The 15,847-nt window shown below is 44.6% G+C and overlaps 1 protein-coding gene across 4 annotated transcripts in view; it reads right to left on the bottom strand.

Annotated features, from left to right (window-relative positions):
* The window catches only part of VPS53 (VPS53 subunit of GARP complex), a 177,307-nt gene that overhangs the window by 71,934 nt on the left and 89,526 nt on the right, over positions 1–15,847 (bottom strand). For all 4 annotated transcript variants that reach the window (XM_070061170.1, XM_070061172.1, XM_070061171.1 and 1 more), the window contains one exon: positions 1,420–1,521. In XM_070061170.1, coding sequence (XP_069917271.1) covers positions 1,420–1,521 — 102 coding nt within the window. The remainder of the gene's footprint in view (positions 1–1,419; positions 1,522–15,847) is intronic.

Below are 15,847 nucleotides of genomic sequence, written 5' to 3'. Positions count from 1 at the left end.
GTCTCAGTACTTCCACATTCTTTTCTTTTCTCTTTTTAAAGATTGGTTTATTTATTCATTTGGAAGGCAGAGTTACAATAAGAGGCAGAGGCAGACACAGATAAAAGCTTTCCATCCCAAATAGCTGCTATGGCCAGAGCTGGGCTGATCCAAAGCCAGGAGCCAGGAACTTCCTCTGGGTCTCCCACATGGGCACAGGGGCTCAAGGACTTGGGCCATCTTTTACTGCTTTCCCAGGCCATAGCAGAGAGCTGGATTAGAAGAGGAGTAGTTAGGACTTGAACCAGTGCCCTTATGGGATGACGGCACTACAGGTGGCAGCTTTACCCACTACACCACAGTGCTGGTCCCAGCACTTCCACTTTCCAGCCAGGAAACCCTGGGAAAGTCACTTAGTGTCTATGAGCTACAGTTTCATCACCTGTAAAGAGGTAGGCATCGTGAAGACGAAATGAAATCTAGCAAGTGAAAGACTTTCATATTACAAAGCATGATGAAAATGTGAGGGGAACATCTTATAAGCATTTACTCGATGGACCAGACACATTTTAGTGTAGCACTTCAGAACTGCTCCTGGAAAGTCTATTCCTATAGCTCCTTCCAGGACTGTACACCTACCCTCACCATGCCAGAAGCACAGGGCTAGCTGCAAAGTGCATGGCTATGCTTCCCCAGCCAGTCTCCCTCCTGGTGGAGTCTGTAGAAAACAATACTAGAAAATAATTCTCCCATAGCCAAGTGTAGAAAATTAAAGAGAAGGCCCACTAATCCAGAGAGGAAAAGTTCTGATTTATTGCTCTAACCTCTCTTGTCATAAAACGGCAGTGAAACAAAACCTCCATTCTGTAGGATGAAGGGAGAGGAAATTTAGAGTCGGACAGAAAAATCCAAAGGAAATTAAAGAGCTGGTGTGCTCTGGAAAGTAACTCTCCAAATATGCCATCGGCCACCTCGGTATTCCCAGGCCTCCCCAGCAGCTTCCAGACCTAAAGCGATCGGCTTACACTGCGTGGAGGTCTCTCCTGGCCGACAGTGCTGCTTACTTCCCTGGGATCTTTCAGCCTCTCACATCATCACGGTACCAGGTGACAGTACAATCAAAAGCTACACTGACAAGTTCAGGAGATGAGGAATAAGGCAGAGCCGAATTATGCTGGCCCCACAGCATGGGCATGTAATCAAGCTCATGTGCGTTGCCAACTCCTGGCCGTGAGGCTCTTCAGGCGCAGAGGGGTGGGACAGGAAGTGCTGCTCTTTCACTTGGTTTTCTACATGCACTTTCAGATCAAGGCCTTCTATACAGATCACCAAAGCTATAATTTGAATGAGGTCAACAGCAAAAGAACCGTATCTGGAGCGAGCCTGTTCATTTTCAGAAACATTAGGCAGGCTACCTGTGGTAATGTGAACCAGACTTACTTGATCTAAATCTCCTTTCTCCACTGGCAGCTCTTCCATCTCTGGTGCTGTGTCATCTTCCAGGAAGGGATTGGTAGATGAAGGTGGAGACTCGAGTTTTTTCTATTCAGAGGATATAAGAAAAAGATAAGGTATTTTCTGAGCATACATAATAGCCTTCCCCATTGATCTGCTTTTGTCAAGATTCCCCAACAGCTATGTAATGAGAACTCATCTAATAAGCAGGAACAGGCAGCATGGACCATATTCTCACCTCCAGGCTTTGCTTTTCCAACCGCTGGAAACTTTATTATTCATCCCAATACTTCAATCCTAATCTAGCTAAAACTCCCACTCATCCTTCAATCCTCAAATTAGAAGTCCTCTCTTCTGGGAAGCCTCTCCTATTTGTCAAGTTTGGGTCAGATGTCCCTGCCATGTGCTCCCAACCTACCCTGTATGTTCCCCACCCAGGTATTTATTAAGATATTGCAACTGCTCATTTTTCTTCTCCTCAGGAGATTTCAAGATGACAGAATCATGTGTGTCACATTCCCCACCCCCTTTCTGGTGCCTGACAGACAACAGATGCTCAAGAAACATGACTGAATGCAAATGCCAGATGAGTTTGAACTCAAGAACAAGCTATAATCCCTTGTTTTAGATTACAGTCAAGAGTCTCTACCCAAATAAGTCCTATTACAACAATCACAATGATCCCAAATATGACTACTATTTCCAAAACCTATCACCGAGTGGGATCACAGGTCAGTGGGGAAGCTGAGGGCAGAAGATGGGGTTTCAGCTCTGACTGTGCTGTGCTGGCCAAATCATCTAGCTTCCTTGAGCCACAGTAGCTTCATCTGCTGAATGAGGACCTAGCCACAGGACTGTCTGAAGGATCAAATGCAATAAACTATGTGAAACCCTAGAAGCAGCACATGACACATGTGAGGGTCACTGATGATGCTAATTCCACTGCAACAGAACGGAGAGAGCACTTGGGACATTTTCACATTGACCTAGGGATGTTGTTTACACCCGTGAGTTGAGAGTTGTAGCAGAAAGGAAGCCAAGTGGACAAGTAGGAGAACTAGGACTGGGCGGTGCTGGGGATGAAGGGATGGGACATGGAATGGCTCTGTGAAGACAAGAAGCCAAGTGGAAATGGAGTTTGCAAATTTACTCTGACATTTTAGCATACGCCAGAGCAGCAAGTTGAGCTAATCCCTACGCCTAGAGGGACAGCACATGGGCTGTGGTGTGAATGACTTCGCCAAGTGCCAAGACGTCTTCTGAAGATATTAGAAACAAAACCAAGAGCAAAAATAAAAACCGAAGACAATTCTGTTTACAATCATTTAAACTATTTAACTCCTGGCCAGAAAGCTTGGATGTTGTTACGCAGATAGATGTAGCTTCAGTGGATGAGGAAAGCCTTGCACTGATTGCATTAGCTGAGGTAGTCATTAGTAACACAATGACTTTTTTTTTTTTGGACAGGCAGAGTGGATAGTGAGAGAGAGAGACAGAGAGAAAGGTCTTCCTTTGCCGTTGGTTCACCCTCCAATGGCCGCCACGGCTGGCGCGCTGCGACCGGCACACTGCGCTGATCCGAAGCCAGGAGCCAGGTGCTTCTCCTGGTCTCCCATGGGGTGCAGGGCCCAAGCACCTGGGCCATCCTCCACTGCACTCCCGGGCCACAGCAGAGAGCTGGCCTGGAAGAGGGGCAACCGGGACAGAATCCGGTGCCCCGACCGGGACTAGAACCCGGTGTGCCGGCCTACACAATGATTTTTGTGGTATCCTGGTGAGAGATGATAGGGTCTGACAATCAAGCATTTCAAATATGCATACTACCAATTTTGGCTTCTTTGCCTGATATGGGAAAAAATTCCTATTAAACTTAAGGTTATTTTTAGAAAGCTTTAGTTGTCTTTTTCCAGAGTTGCTGGTATTTTAGGGAAAGAGGAATATTGAGAAGGGAAATCTACCAAGCCTAAGCTTTAACAAAAACAACAAAAATTTACATTAGGAGAAGGTGTTTGGCACAGTGATCGAAACATCACTTGGGGGCTGGCGCTGTGGTGCGGTAGGCTAAGCCTCCGCCTGCAGCGCCAGCATTCCACACAAGTGTCAGTTCATGTCCCGGCTGCTCCTCTCCTCTTCTAATCCAGCTCCCTGCTGATGGCCTGGGAAAACAGCGGAAGATGGCCCAAGTGCTTGGGCCCCTGCACCTATGTGGGAGACCCAGAAGAAGCTCCTGGCTCCTGGCTTCAGATCAGCCCAGCTCCAGCCTTTGTGGATATTTGGGGAGTGAACCAGCAAATGGAAGATCTTTCTCTCTCTCTTTCTGTCAATAGCTCTGTCTCTCAAATAAATAAATAAAATCTGAAAGAAAGAAAAAAAGACAACACTTGAGAGGCCTGCATCCCATATCAGAGTGCCTGGCTCAAGTCTTGGCTCCTTTGCTTCCAATCCAGTTTCCTGCTAATGTGTACTCTGGAAGGTAGCAGAGGATGGCTCAAGTACTTGGGTCCTACCACCCACACAGGAGACCTAGATTGAGTTCCAGGCTCCTGGTTTCAGCCTGGCCCAGTCAAGTTGTTATAGGCATTTTGTTGTGAGCATTTGGGGGAGTGAATTAGTGGATGGGTCTCTTTCTCTCTGTCTTTGAAATAAAATGAATATATAAATTTAAAAATTCTTATAAAACTAAATTAGTGAACAGCATTGGACTCTACTGGCTTACTCGTGGGTTTTGGGCTCATACCACTGAGCTATGTCACTGATTCGGAATCTTCCAGTGCTCTATAGATGTGGAGAGCCCATGAGGGTAGCAGGAACCTAATCACTTAACCAACACTACCTGGCAGGAAGACAGAGTTAGAGCCAGAGCTGGGGATTGAACCCAGGTACTCTAATGTGGAACACAGGTATCTCAACAACTAGGCTAAACACCTACACCAGTAGGATTATTTTCTTCTTACTGGAATTGGGCAGTCACTGGGGATTTTAAACAAGGAAGTGAAATGATCTCATTTGGATTTTAAAAATATCATTACACTGTCATGGGAAGAATGGACCATAATGGAAGAGAAGGCAAGAGCTGATGGGGTACTGGATTAAGCTGGAGATGTGGAGACAGAGAAAAGTGGCCAGGCTTGGGACATAACTAGATGACAGAGCCAAGATGATGGCTGAGGAGACATCAGGGTGAAGGAAAGAAAGGAATGAAGGATCATCCACTCTGTAGCCCTAGCAACAGGGTGGCTGGTACCGCCATTAACTGAGATGGGCATAGGCAGCAGTGAAGGCACAAGCCCTGCAACCTGGGTCCACGGCCAGGCTCCACCACGTGGATGTGTTAACTTCTCTAGGCCTCAGTTTTTTCTTTTTTAAGATTAATTCATTTATTTGAAAGTCAGAGTTACCCAGAGAAAGGAGAGGCAGAGAGAGAGAGAGAGAGAGAGAGAGGTCTTCCATCCAATGGTTCACTCCCCAATTGGCCCGCAACAGCTGGAGCTGCGCCGATCCGAAGCCAGGAGCCAGGAGCCAGGAGCTTCTTCCAGGTCTCCCACATGGGTGCAGGGGCCCACAGCAGAGAGCTGGATTGGAAGTGGGGCAGCCGGGTCTTGAACTGGCACCCATATCGGATACCGGTGCTTCAGGCCAGGGTGTTAGCCCGCTGTGCCACAGTGCCGGCCCCACAGGCCTCAGTTTTCTTATTTGTATCAGGAAGGGATATTGACAGCCCTCTCAGAGAGCTTCATGAGGATCTATGAGGTAATGTGTACCATACATGAGACATAATGCACATAAAGCACCTTAACACACATTTTGGCACAGAGTGGAAAAGTTCAGTAAGTAGCTTTCCTTAGTATATAATAGGGGTGAGCAACTAACTAATTGTTGTGATTCTCTTAAGGAAGCAACTTGCAGAAGGGAAGTAGGTCAGAGTGCAGAACTAAGTCTTTAAACACATTTCTTTTAGGGGTTGAGCCTGTGGCAAGAAAAGCCTCTGCCTATGGTGCCAGCATCCCATGTGGGAGCTGGATGAGTCTTGGTTGCTCCAGTTCCAATCCAGCTCCCTGCTAATGTGCCTGGGAAATCAGTGGAAGATGGCACAAGTACTTGGGCCCCAACATCAACGTGGGAGACCCAGAAGTTCCTGGCTCCTGGATCCAGAATGGCCCAGCTCCAGCTGTCGCAGCCATTTGGGGAGTGAGCCAGCAGATGGAAGATTTCACTCTGTCTCTCCCTTTATCTCTCTTTGCAACTCAGCTTTTCAAATAAACAAATAAATCTTTAAAAAAAATTTTTTTTTCTTTTAAGCACGACAAGTGAGATCCTGACTCTGCTATCTCATCTCGTTGGGATCTCTCCAAGAAATGAAAGCAAGGGACCCATCAACTTACAAGTGCAAATGCACAGTGAGTCACTCCCTCATCTATAGTGATGTCCTCACAATACTGCATAGATCACCACCCTGTTGACAAATGCTTTATTATGAAACCCTGAGGTGCACATACAGATTTCTGCTACAGAGAGAGCTACACAACTGCCCAGATGGATTTGCTTGTGATGAAAGAAAAAGCCGTTGCAACAAGCAATCTCTGTGCAGCTCAGACCTCTGTGCAGGAGCCCTGTTGTCAGAGCTGGCCAGACCACACTTCTCAATCCTGCTCTGCAGCTGTCGTGGACCAGAGAGAATTACTAGTTTGGAGTTAGATTTTAAATAACTCAAATGACATATTCCATGAACTCCATGGTTGCTAAATGAAGCTAAAAATTTGCCAAGAAGTAGACGACTTTCCAATTAAAAAAAATTCATTCTTTTTGCTTCAAGTGATTTCATGTCCATACAGCAAGGTAAAATTCTTCATATATTTAATTAATTTCTACTGACTAAATGACATGGGATTCCCAGCAACTCCAAAGCAATAAGGGCCACAGGACAGCCAAGCTGTCTAATTTACTGTTGGGAAGAGCAAGTCTGGCTTTAGTTATGAGCATATCCATGCCCGAGTCTGCCTACACAAATCCCTTTTTGGGGCCCTAACTGGACACGTCAAATTATCAAAGAAGGAACTCTGAAATTTAAGACTAATTTTTTTCCTTTCCCTTGAGGAGAAAGGTTTCAGTTATGAGATGAAAGTACCACAATTTCTGCATTTCTCATTCCATAAATGCTTCACTCCAGCCCAATTCCTGGTGTGTCTATAAAGAGATGGCCTGAGGGCTTTTGCTGATAGTCAAGATTGTGAGCCCAGTACTATGCACACCTGGTGTTTACTATGTGGGACCACTCCCGATACCACATGTGCTCATCTTATATTGTGACAGTTATTACAGCTTTCTTTCTCCTCCTAGACCATAAACACCTGCCTGATTCCATTTTCTCATCTTTCCCCAAGGTCCTCCATAAAGAGGAAGCATCAGAATCATTCATGAATAAATGTTGATCAGATGCAAAGTTCTCAAAATCCTCTTCAGAAACATGGGAAATGTTCTATTTTTTGTAAATGAAACAAAAAGCCTATATATGTGTGTACGTGCACGTTTGTAAGATAGCATCTCAAACATATACCCCATATTATTAAACAGTGGATACCTCTGAGAAGAGGGATTTAGAGCAGCCAAGAAAGATCTGTCTTTTTAAAAATTTATTTGAAAGACAGAAGGAGAATGAGAGAGACAGAGACAGCTCTCATCTGTAGCTCACTCCCCAAATGTAAGCCAAGAGCCAGGAACTCACTCCTGGTCTCCCATGTGAGTAGCAGGAACGCAATCAAATCACTTTAGCTATCCCTGCTGCCCACGAGGGTCTGCACTGACACAAAGCTGGAGTCAGAAGTGGAGCTGGGTATGAAACCCAGGCACTCAGATATAGGACACAGGCATCTTAACCAGCGTTTTCACAGTTACATGAAATGCTCATCTTAGCTAGATTTTTTTCTTTTAAAACATTTTATTTTGCTTGAGCTTTTAGCAAACATGTGGCATGTGTTACTGGGTTGGTTTTTTTTTTTTTTTTTTTTTTTTTTTTTTTTAGCTGAAAGAATACATTCAGGGTTTGGTGTTGTGGTGCAGCAAGCCCAGCCACCACTTGCAAGGCCAGCATTCCACACAGGAGCACTGCTTTGAGCCCCGGCTGCTCAGCTTACAACTTGGCTCACTGCTGAATCACCGAGGAAGGCAATGGAACATAACCCAAGTGCTTGGGCCCCTGCCACACATTTGGGAGACCTGGGTGGAGTTCCCAGTTCCTTGCTTTGGCCTGGCCCAGCCTCAACAGCTGTGGCCATTTGGGGAGTGAATCAGCAGATGGAAGATCTCTTTCTCTCTGTCACTCTGCCTTTGAAATAAATAAACTTTTTATTTATTTTTTATTTTTTTAAAGACTTATTTATTTATTTGAAAGTCAGAGTTACACAGAGAAAGGAGAGGCAGAGAGGTCTTCCATTCGTTGGTTCACTCCCCAAATGGCAGCAACAGACAGAGCTGCGCCGATCCGAAGCCAGGAGCCAGGAATTTCTTCCCAGTCTCCCACGCGGGTGTAGAGGCCCAAGGACTTGGGCCATCTTCTACTGCTTTCCCAGGCCATAGCAGAGAGCTGGATTGGAAGAAGAGCAGCCAGGACTAGAACTGGCATCCATACAAGATGCCAGCGCTTCAGGCAAGGGCATTAACCCATTGCACCACAACGCCCGCCCCCTAAACTTTTTATTTTTTAAAAAAAGGATATTTATCTGATGAAGAAGATATATAACTAAACTCATGTAGCATTTTTCTAAAATTCTTAATATTTTTAAATTGCACTATAATTCATGTAGCATAAAATTCATCATTATAATCCAGTGGCTGTAGGTATATTCACAAGATTGTGCAACTCTCACAACTTCCTAATTCCAGTGTTTCTTTACCTTGAAAGGAAACCTCACACCTATGAGCTGTCTCTATGGGTCAGCCTAGTCCAGACATTTCATGTCAGTAGAATCATGTAGGATGTGAACTTCTGTGCCTGGACTCTTGCATTTGGCATACATTTCCCACATTCAGCCACTTTGTAGTACGTGTCAGTACTTCATTTATTTTTATGGCTGAACAATATTCCATTATATAGATATTCCACAATTTGTTTATCTTTTAGTCCATTAATGGATATCTGAGTTACTTACACCTTTTAGCTCTTGTAAATAGTGCTACTATAAACATTTGTGCATGAAGCTTTTATATGAACATATGTTTTAAATTTTCTTGAGTACATACCTAAGAGTAGAAACTTGAAATAAAAAAAAAAAATCAGGGGTAGCATTTGGCCTAGCAGTTAACATACCACTTAGGACACCCATATCCCATATCAGAGTGTCTGGGCTTGAGTCCTGGGTCTGCTCCTGACATTAGCTTCCTTCGGCAGCAGGTGATGGCTCAAGTACTACCACCCCCGTGGGGGACCTGGATTGTGTTTCTGGCCCCCAGCTTTGGCCTGGCCCAATCCTTGTGATTGTAATTGGGAAGTTAAGCATCAGATGGATATCCTCTGTCTTGTCTCCGACTCTCAAATTAAAAAAAAAAAAAAAAAGAGAGAGAAACTTTTTTTTTTTAAGTTTCAAATGGCTTTGCCTTTTTCATTTGGCAGAGTTAACCCTTTCTATTAGACATCCTTGCATTAACATTGTGATTCTAATAAAACATCACTAATATCAACAGTCACTGAGAGGAGAAACCAAGTTGTTACACTCAAAAGAACAGAAAGAATAAGAATCCAGATAGCAGTTTCAAACAAAGGCAATTTAAACTTGAAAATGCTCATCTCTTTTAACCCTATAATTCAATGAGTACCACAAGGATCTCAAATGTGAACAAAAATTTGTTCAGAAAAACGTTGACGTGAACTTATTTATAAAAGTTAAAAAAAATAAGGGTCTAACAGAAAAAGACTGACTAGGGAAATTTTGGAACATCTGAGATACAATAAGAACAGTGGATAAAATCATCATATACAAAAATGAACTCAAAGTGGATCAAAGACTTAAGTGAAAGATCAAAAACTATAAAACTCTTAAGAGGAAACAAAGGTAAAAATCTTGTGACCTTGAGTTTGACAAGTTTCTTGAATATGACACTAAAACACAAGCTACAGCAACAACAAAATAGTGTAAATTGGACTTCATCAAAAAACCCTGCATGGCCAGTGCTGTGGAGCAGCAGGGTAAGCCACCATCTGTGACACCAGAATGCCAAAGGAACACAAGTTTGAGTCCCGGCTGATCCATTTCCGATCTAGATCCCTACTAATGCATGTGAGAAACCAGCAGAGGATGGCCCAAAAGCTTGGGCCCCTCCCCTGGTTCTTGGAGAACCAGATAGAGTTCCAGGCTCCTGGCTTTACAATGGCCCAGCCTGGCCATTATGGTCATCTGGAGAGCAAACCAGCAGATGGAAGATTCTCTCTCTCTCTCTGCCTTTCCCCTCCACTTGGCCTACACCTGTAACTCTAACTTTCAAATACATAAATCCTTAAAAAAAAAAAAAAAAAAAAAAAAAAAAAAAAAAAAACCCAAAAACTTACATGTCAAAGGACACTATCAAGTGAGTGAAAAAAAAACTCAAAGAATGGGAGAAAATGTTTGTGAATCATATATCTGATATAAGACAGACTATATAAAGAATATATAGAACACATCCAGAACACTTATAGACACAGAAGTCCTACAACTCAAAATTAAATGGACAACCCCATTAAAAATGGGCATAGGACTTGACTAGACATTTCTCTAAAGAAGATACATTAATGGTCCATAGCACATGAAAAGACAGTCAATGTCATTAGTCATTAGGAAGAAGCAAATCAAAGCTGCACTGAGGGGCAGGTATTAGGTGAAGCAGTTAAGATGCACTTAGGACACCCACATCCCATGCTGGAGTGCCTGAATTTGAGTCTTGGCTCTGTTCCTGATTCTAGCTTCATGCTAATGTGCACCTTGGCAGGTAGCAGGTGATGGCTCAACTACTTGGTCCCTGCCACCTATGTGGGAGACTGGATTAAGTTCCCAGGATTTAATCCAGCCTGGCCCAACCTTCACTGTTGTAACCATTTGAGGAGTAAAATCAGTAGACAACAGATCTTTGTGTGTCTATCCATCTGTCTCTCCACCTTTTAAATATGTGAGTGATGGGAGCTGGTGCTGTGGCATAGCAGGTAAGGCCTCAACCTGCAGTCCGGCATCCCATATGGATGCCAGTTTGAGTCCTGGCTGTTCCACTTCTTATCCAGCTCTCTGCTGTGGCCTGGGTGGGCAGTGGAAGATGGCCCAAGTCCTTGGGCCCCTGCACTCGCATGGGAGACTGGAAGAAGCTCCTGGCTCCTGGCTTCAGATCACTGTAGCTCTGGATGTTGCAGCTAGCTAGAGAGTGAACCAGTGGACGGAGGACCTTTCTCTCTCTCTCTCTTTCTGACTCCCCTTCTCTCTGTGTGTGTGTAACTCTTTCAAATAAATAAATAAATATAAAAATAAAAAAATGAGTGAATGAATGTAACTACATAATATATATATAAAAAGAATACATCAAAATTCTCATCTTAAAATGATGGGAAAATAGATGTCTTTCAGCTCCTCTATTCTTGCCTATAACTTCCAAATTTCTGTCTTGACCATGTATTACTCTTTTCTCAGACACAGAAACACAAAAGCTAGTTTCCCCTTAAAATGTATTCAAATGGAAGAATATATTCCTTTAGCATTAATAAAATATTTACAAAATATTTCCAAACACTAAAGGAAGCCCATCAGGTAAGAGAAGGCTATTTCCTTGGTCAAGACAAAAGAGACAAAAGTCCTAGTGCTACGACGTGCTGGGAAACCCTGCCTCTTCGAACTCTTACTAGTGTGAAGCCGCTGGAAGCCTGGGAGAGTAAAACGTTCTGTGCAGGCTTGCAGAAGTAGAGTCTTTTGCAAATGTGCTGATGTTCAAATTGCATAGCTGATAACTGCACTGATAGTTTCTGTTTATAACAGCAAATTTTCTTTTAAAGATTTATTTATTTATTTGAGTTACAAAAAGAGAAGCAGAAAGAAAGGTCTTCCATCTGCTGGTTCACTCTCCAATTGGCTGCAATGGCCCGTGCTGCGCCAATCCGAAGGCAGAGCCAGCAGCTTCTTCCAGGTCTCCCGCGTGGGTGCAGGGGCCCAAGGACTTGGGCCATCTTCCACTGCTTTCCCAGGACATAGCAGAGAGCTGGATTGGAAGTGGAGCAGCCAGATCTTGAACAGGTGCCCCTGTGGGATGCTGGCACCGCAGACAACAGCCTTAGCCGCTTTGCCACAGTGCCGGCCCCAATAATAACAATTTTAAAACTGAGAAAGCATAGGAGTATTTCAAAAAGCTTATAGAAAACAGAATTAAAAGATAAGTTTATTTTGGTGCAGAAAGCTGAAATCCATGCATAATTTCTTTATAATACATACTGTCCACATGCTTTTTGGAGTACTCCTGTATACATATATATTAAAATGACCCCTATCAACCAAAGGGCAATTCTACTTAGAGAGGCAACGGCCAGGAGGAAAGGAAATCCAGCTGCATGAAATAGGGGAAAAATTATTTTCTCTAAAAAAAAAAAAAAAAAAAGCCTAAAACCTCTTAAATTCAATGAGGCAGTCATAAAAACCTAACCTAATCTATTCTGCTTTCAGCAGAAGGCTGAACATAATATGTTCACCTTCAAGCTAATCATCAAGTCACTAATAATGCATATGGATATAGTTAAATCACATCCAGCGTTTGCTTTTAATTTGAAGGCATGTAAATTTACAGGTGATCCTGAATCCCTCCTAAAGGGTCAGAAGTGAAGGCAACTGGAAAAAGCATTGGCAGCTCTCTTTCTCAAGTAACAGTTCTAGAACAGGACACTATAAAACTTGATAGAGCTAGTAGAGTAAACACAAGAGAAACCCTGTCCTTAAGGCTTTTTAACTCTAAAGTTCTAGCAGATGTCAAAGTCACATCTCTCAAGAAAGAACTAAAGGAACTGGCACTGTGGTGTGGTGGCTGAGGCTGCAGCCTGCAGTGCTGGCATTCCACGTGGGTGCTAGTTTGAGACCCAGCTGCTCCACTTCTGATCCAGCTCTCTACTATGGCCTGGGAGGGCAAGGGCAGTAGAGGACGGCTCAAGTGCTTGGGCCCCTGCGCCCACATGGGAGACTGGGAAGAGGCTCCTGGCTCTGGATCTGCCCAGCTGTAGTCGTTGCAGCTATTTGGGGGGTGAACCGGCAGATGGAAGACCTCTCTCTCTGCCTCTGCCTCTCTATAACTCTCCTTTCAAATGGATAAGTGGATCTTTAAAGAGAGAGAGAGAGAGAGAGAGAGAGAGAAAGATGATGCATCACACTGGTCAGTTAGGAGGAGCCAGTCACCCTCTCAGGCTCACCATCAATGTTTCACCCCCAAGTCCCCAAGGATTTAAAAGGTTCTGAGTGATACAGTGAAGTGAATGCCTACAGCCCAGGGACAGGGCAGCGAGAAGGGTATCTCTGGCCAATTCTGCTCCTTGGCTGACTTCTTACCTGCTTCATGATAACTGTCCAAGGAATTCACTAACTTCAAGGAAATTTGCATATATAAAATGGTAATAAAATATATCGTTACCATTTCATAGTTTATTCTGATACTCTGAAGCAAAATGGTGGCCAAAAAGATTTCCAAAAAAGTATATCTTGGAAGCAGGACAGCATGGGGAGTAGGCAAGAGGTCAGGAAGCAGCAAACACTCAGGTAAGGAGCCCAGGAGCTAGACTGGAAGTCAGGGCAGCCTCTTCCCAGTGTTGTCTGTTGGGATCACGGTTGGTGGCCACGACTAACTCACTAGAGTCCTTGCCACTGAAGGTTGCAGAATACAGGTAAAGAGCTGTGGCTTGGGAGCAGACATTTAGTCCAGTGGTAAAGATGCCTACATCTCCAGGCTGGCACCGTGGCTCAATAGGCTAATCCTCCGCCTTGCAGCGCCGGCACACCAGGTTCTAGTCCCGGTCGGGGCGCTGGATTCTGTCCCGGTTGCCCCTCTTCCAGGCCAGCTCTCTGCTGTGGCCAGGGAGTGCAGTGGAGGATGGCCCAGGTGCTTGGGCCCTGCACCCCATGGGAGACCAGGATAAGTACCTGGCTCCTACCATCGGATCAGCGCGGTGCGCCTGCCGCAGCATGCCAGCCACGGCGGCCATTGGAGGGTGAACCAACAGCAAAAGGAAGACCTTTCTCTGTCTCTCTCTCACTGTCCACTCTGCCTGTCAAAAAAAAAAAAAAAAAAAAAAAAAAAAAAAAAAAGCCTACATCTCACACTGCAGTGCCGGGGTTCAATGTCTGGCTCTAGGGCTGAATCCAGCTTCCTGCCAGTGCAGAACCAGGGAGGCAGCTGTGATAGCTCAAGTAACTGGCACACATGGCAAACCTGGATTGTGTTCCCAGCTCGTGGCTCTGGCCCCACTCCAGTCCCAATGTTGAAGGCACATGGGAGTGCTGACCCTGCTTCCTTCCTCTCTGCATCTCAAATAAATAAAAAATAATAATTAAAAAAAGAAGAAGTGGCATCACTTGGCCCACAGCAAAGCAAAGGCAGGGACCAGGCTCAGTGCAGACATCACCTAAGAGTGAGAACCTTCGCATCTCCCTAGTGAAGCCACAGAGAACAACTGTCCTGCCTCGCCGATGAAGCCACAGAGGTTCTGCTGCCTTTCCAACAACTCATGTTCAAGAGAAAATCCTTGAAGGCTGTGGGATAGCCATTGTTAGGACTTATAATGCAGTATGGTTGCCAGATCACAATAACCAGGACAAAAAACAGTCCTGGGGAAGAGGCTGAATTAAAGAAGTGAAACGATTGGGAGAAGTCTGAGTAGAAGACAGCTAAACAACGAAGTGTGGGTGAACAAAGAGCTCCTGGGACTCAGCAGGATTTTCTGGTCAAAGATTTATACTCTGAAGTTCTCTGCAAACTTGACAGGAGATGACTGCAACAACAGAGCATCTGAAGGGGAGATTCACACGCCAGTTCAACAAGACAGTCTCAAACACGGTAAACCAAAAGAGAAAGGGATTGGGAGAAAAGGCTCAGGTCTTCCTAGCTGACTACTGACCACCGACACATAGCGCAGTATCTCCCAGAGATGTAAACACTCTAGTCCAGGAACTCGGTCCCAGTGGAATAAGGAAAGACAGAAGAGGGCGTTCTGCTCTGAGAACAAGCCCCTCCAGCCCTGTCCCCCTTGCACCAAAGTGGTGGCTGCCCACTTTGACAGTCCTACACCTGTTTTCTCCACAAAAGCACTGTCTTTTGCAAACTGTAGTAGAGTCCTGTCAGTTTTTCAAGGTCTCTCCATGGTTACCCTGCTCAGCAGCCTCAGTTGGCCTAGAGGAGGTCTCCCCTGCCCATACTACTCCAGTACACAATTTTGACCTTTGAAGGATTTCCCTGGACAGAGGACTGTAGTATGTCTTGGGACAGACTCAACTTGACAGACTACTCTGATCGTCATATATAGCGGGGCCATTTGTACTTCTGTGATCCTATGGCTCCCTAAATGTAAAATAAAAATCACCAGGAAACAGGATCCAGCTGAAGGAGGCAAAGCATGGCTCAAAACAGGGAGTTGGCATGAATTTTATCCAAGCGTCCTTCTTCAGGACTTATTCCCCACCAGTTAGCTGGATGCCTGACTCATGGAGCATGCCTTATGCTTTACTGACCCTGCCCAGCCAGAAGCCATGGGAGCTCTAGGGGCTACTCCTAGAGCAGAGCCTCTGTGCAATTCTTAACCTCCTTGTTGGAGCTCAGTGGGGCTGACCAAGTGCTGCATAAGTCTGCTTGACACGGGGCCAGAAGCGTGGCGTGGGCAGGCAGACAGGAGAACCAGTGGGAGGAAATGAGGCGAGTGTCAGAGCCAAGCACATACCTCTCACAAGAAACACGTGCTTCCTCCAATGGCATCTCTGTCAACTGTTTCCCTTTGTGACTTGCATTTTCTTTAAGGACATTCGCATCTGGTCCGTGGCTTTTTTCCTGTGAAGCTGCACTTGCTTTTCTAAAGGGTTTTCTTCCTCTTACTGGTTTTTAGAAGTTCTTTATATTTGTCATTAATCATCAGTCTTGTACAGCCAAAACTATTTTATTATCCTTTAATTATGTGTATCATCTTTTTCCCCCCCAAAATAGAATTTTGTTCTTTTTATATTGCCAAACTTTTGGGTACTTTTCTTTATAGCTTCTGGGGTTTATGTCTTGGCTATTCCCCATAGCACTGTTATTAAAGGATCGTCTGTTCCTCTCATTTAACAAGGCAGGTGGCTCACTAAATTACAGCACTGTCAGTGCTAGACCATGAGTCTCTCTTAACTGCTTCTCCAAGGACTTTAGTACCAATCATATCGTTTCTCTAACATACCAGCAGTTTTAT

Source organism: Oryctolagus cuniculus, chromosome 17 (assembly GCF_964237555.1).
Source record: "Oryctolagus cuniculus chromosome 17, mOryCun1.1, whole genome shotgun sequence".
Lineage (NCBI taxonomy): Eukaryota > Metazoa > Chordata > Mammalia > Lagomorpha > Leporidae > Oryctolagus > Oryctolagus cuniculus.
This window is presented reverse-complemented; position numbering and strand designations above follow the sequence as displayed.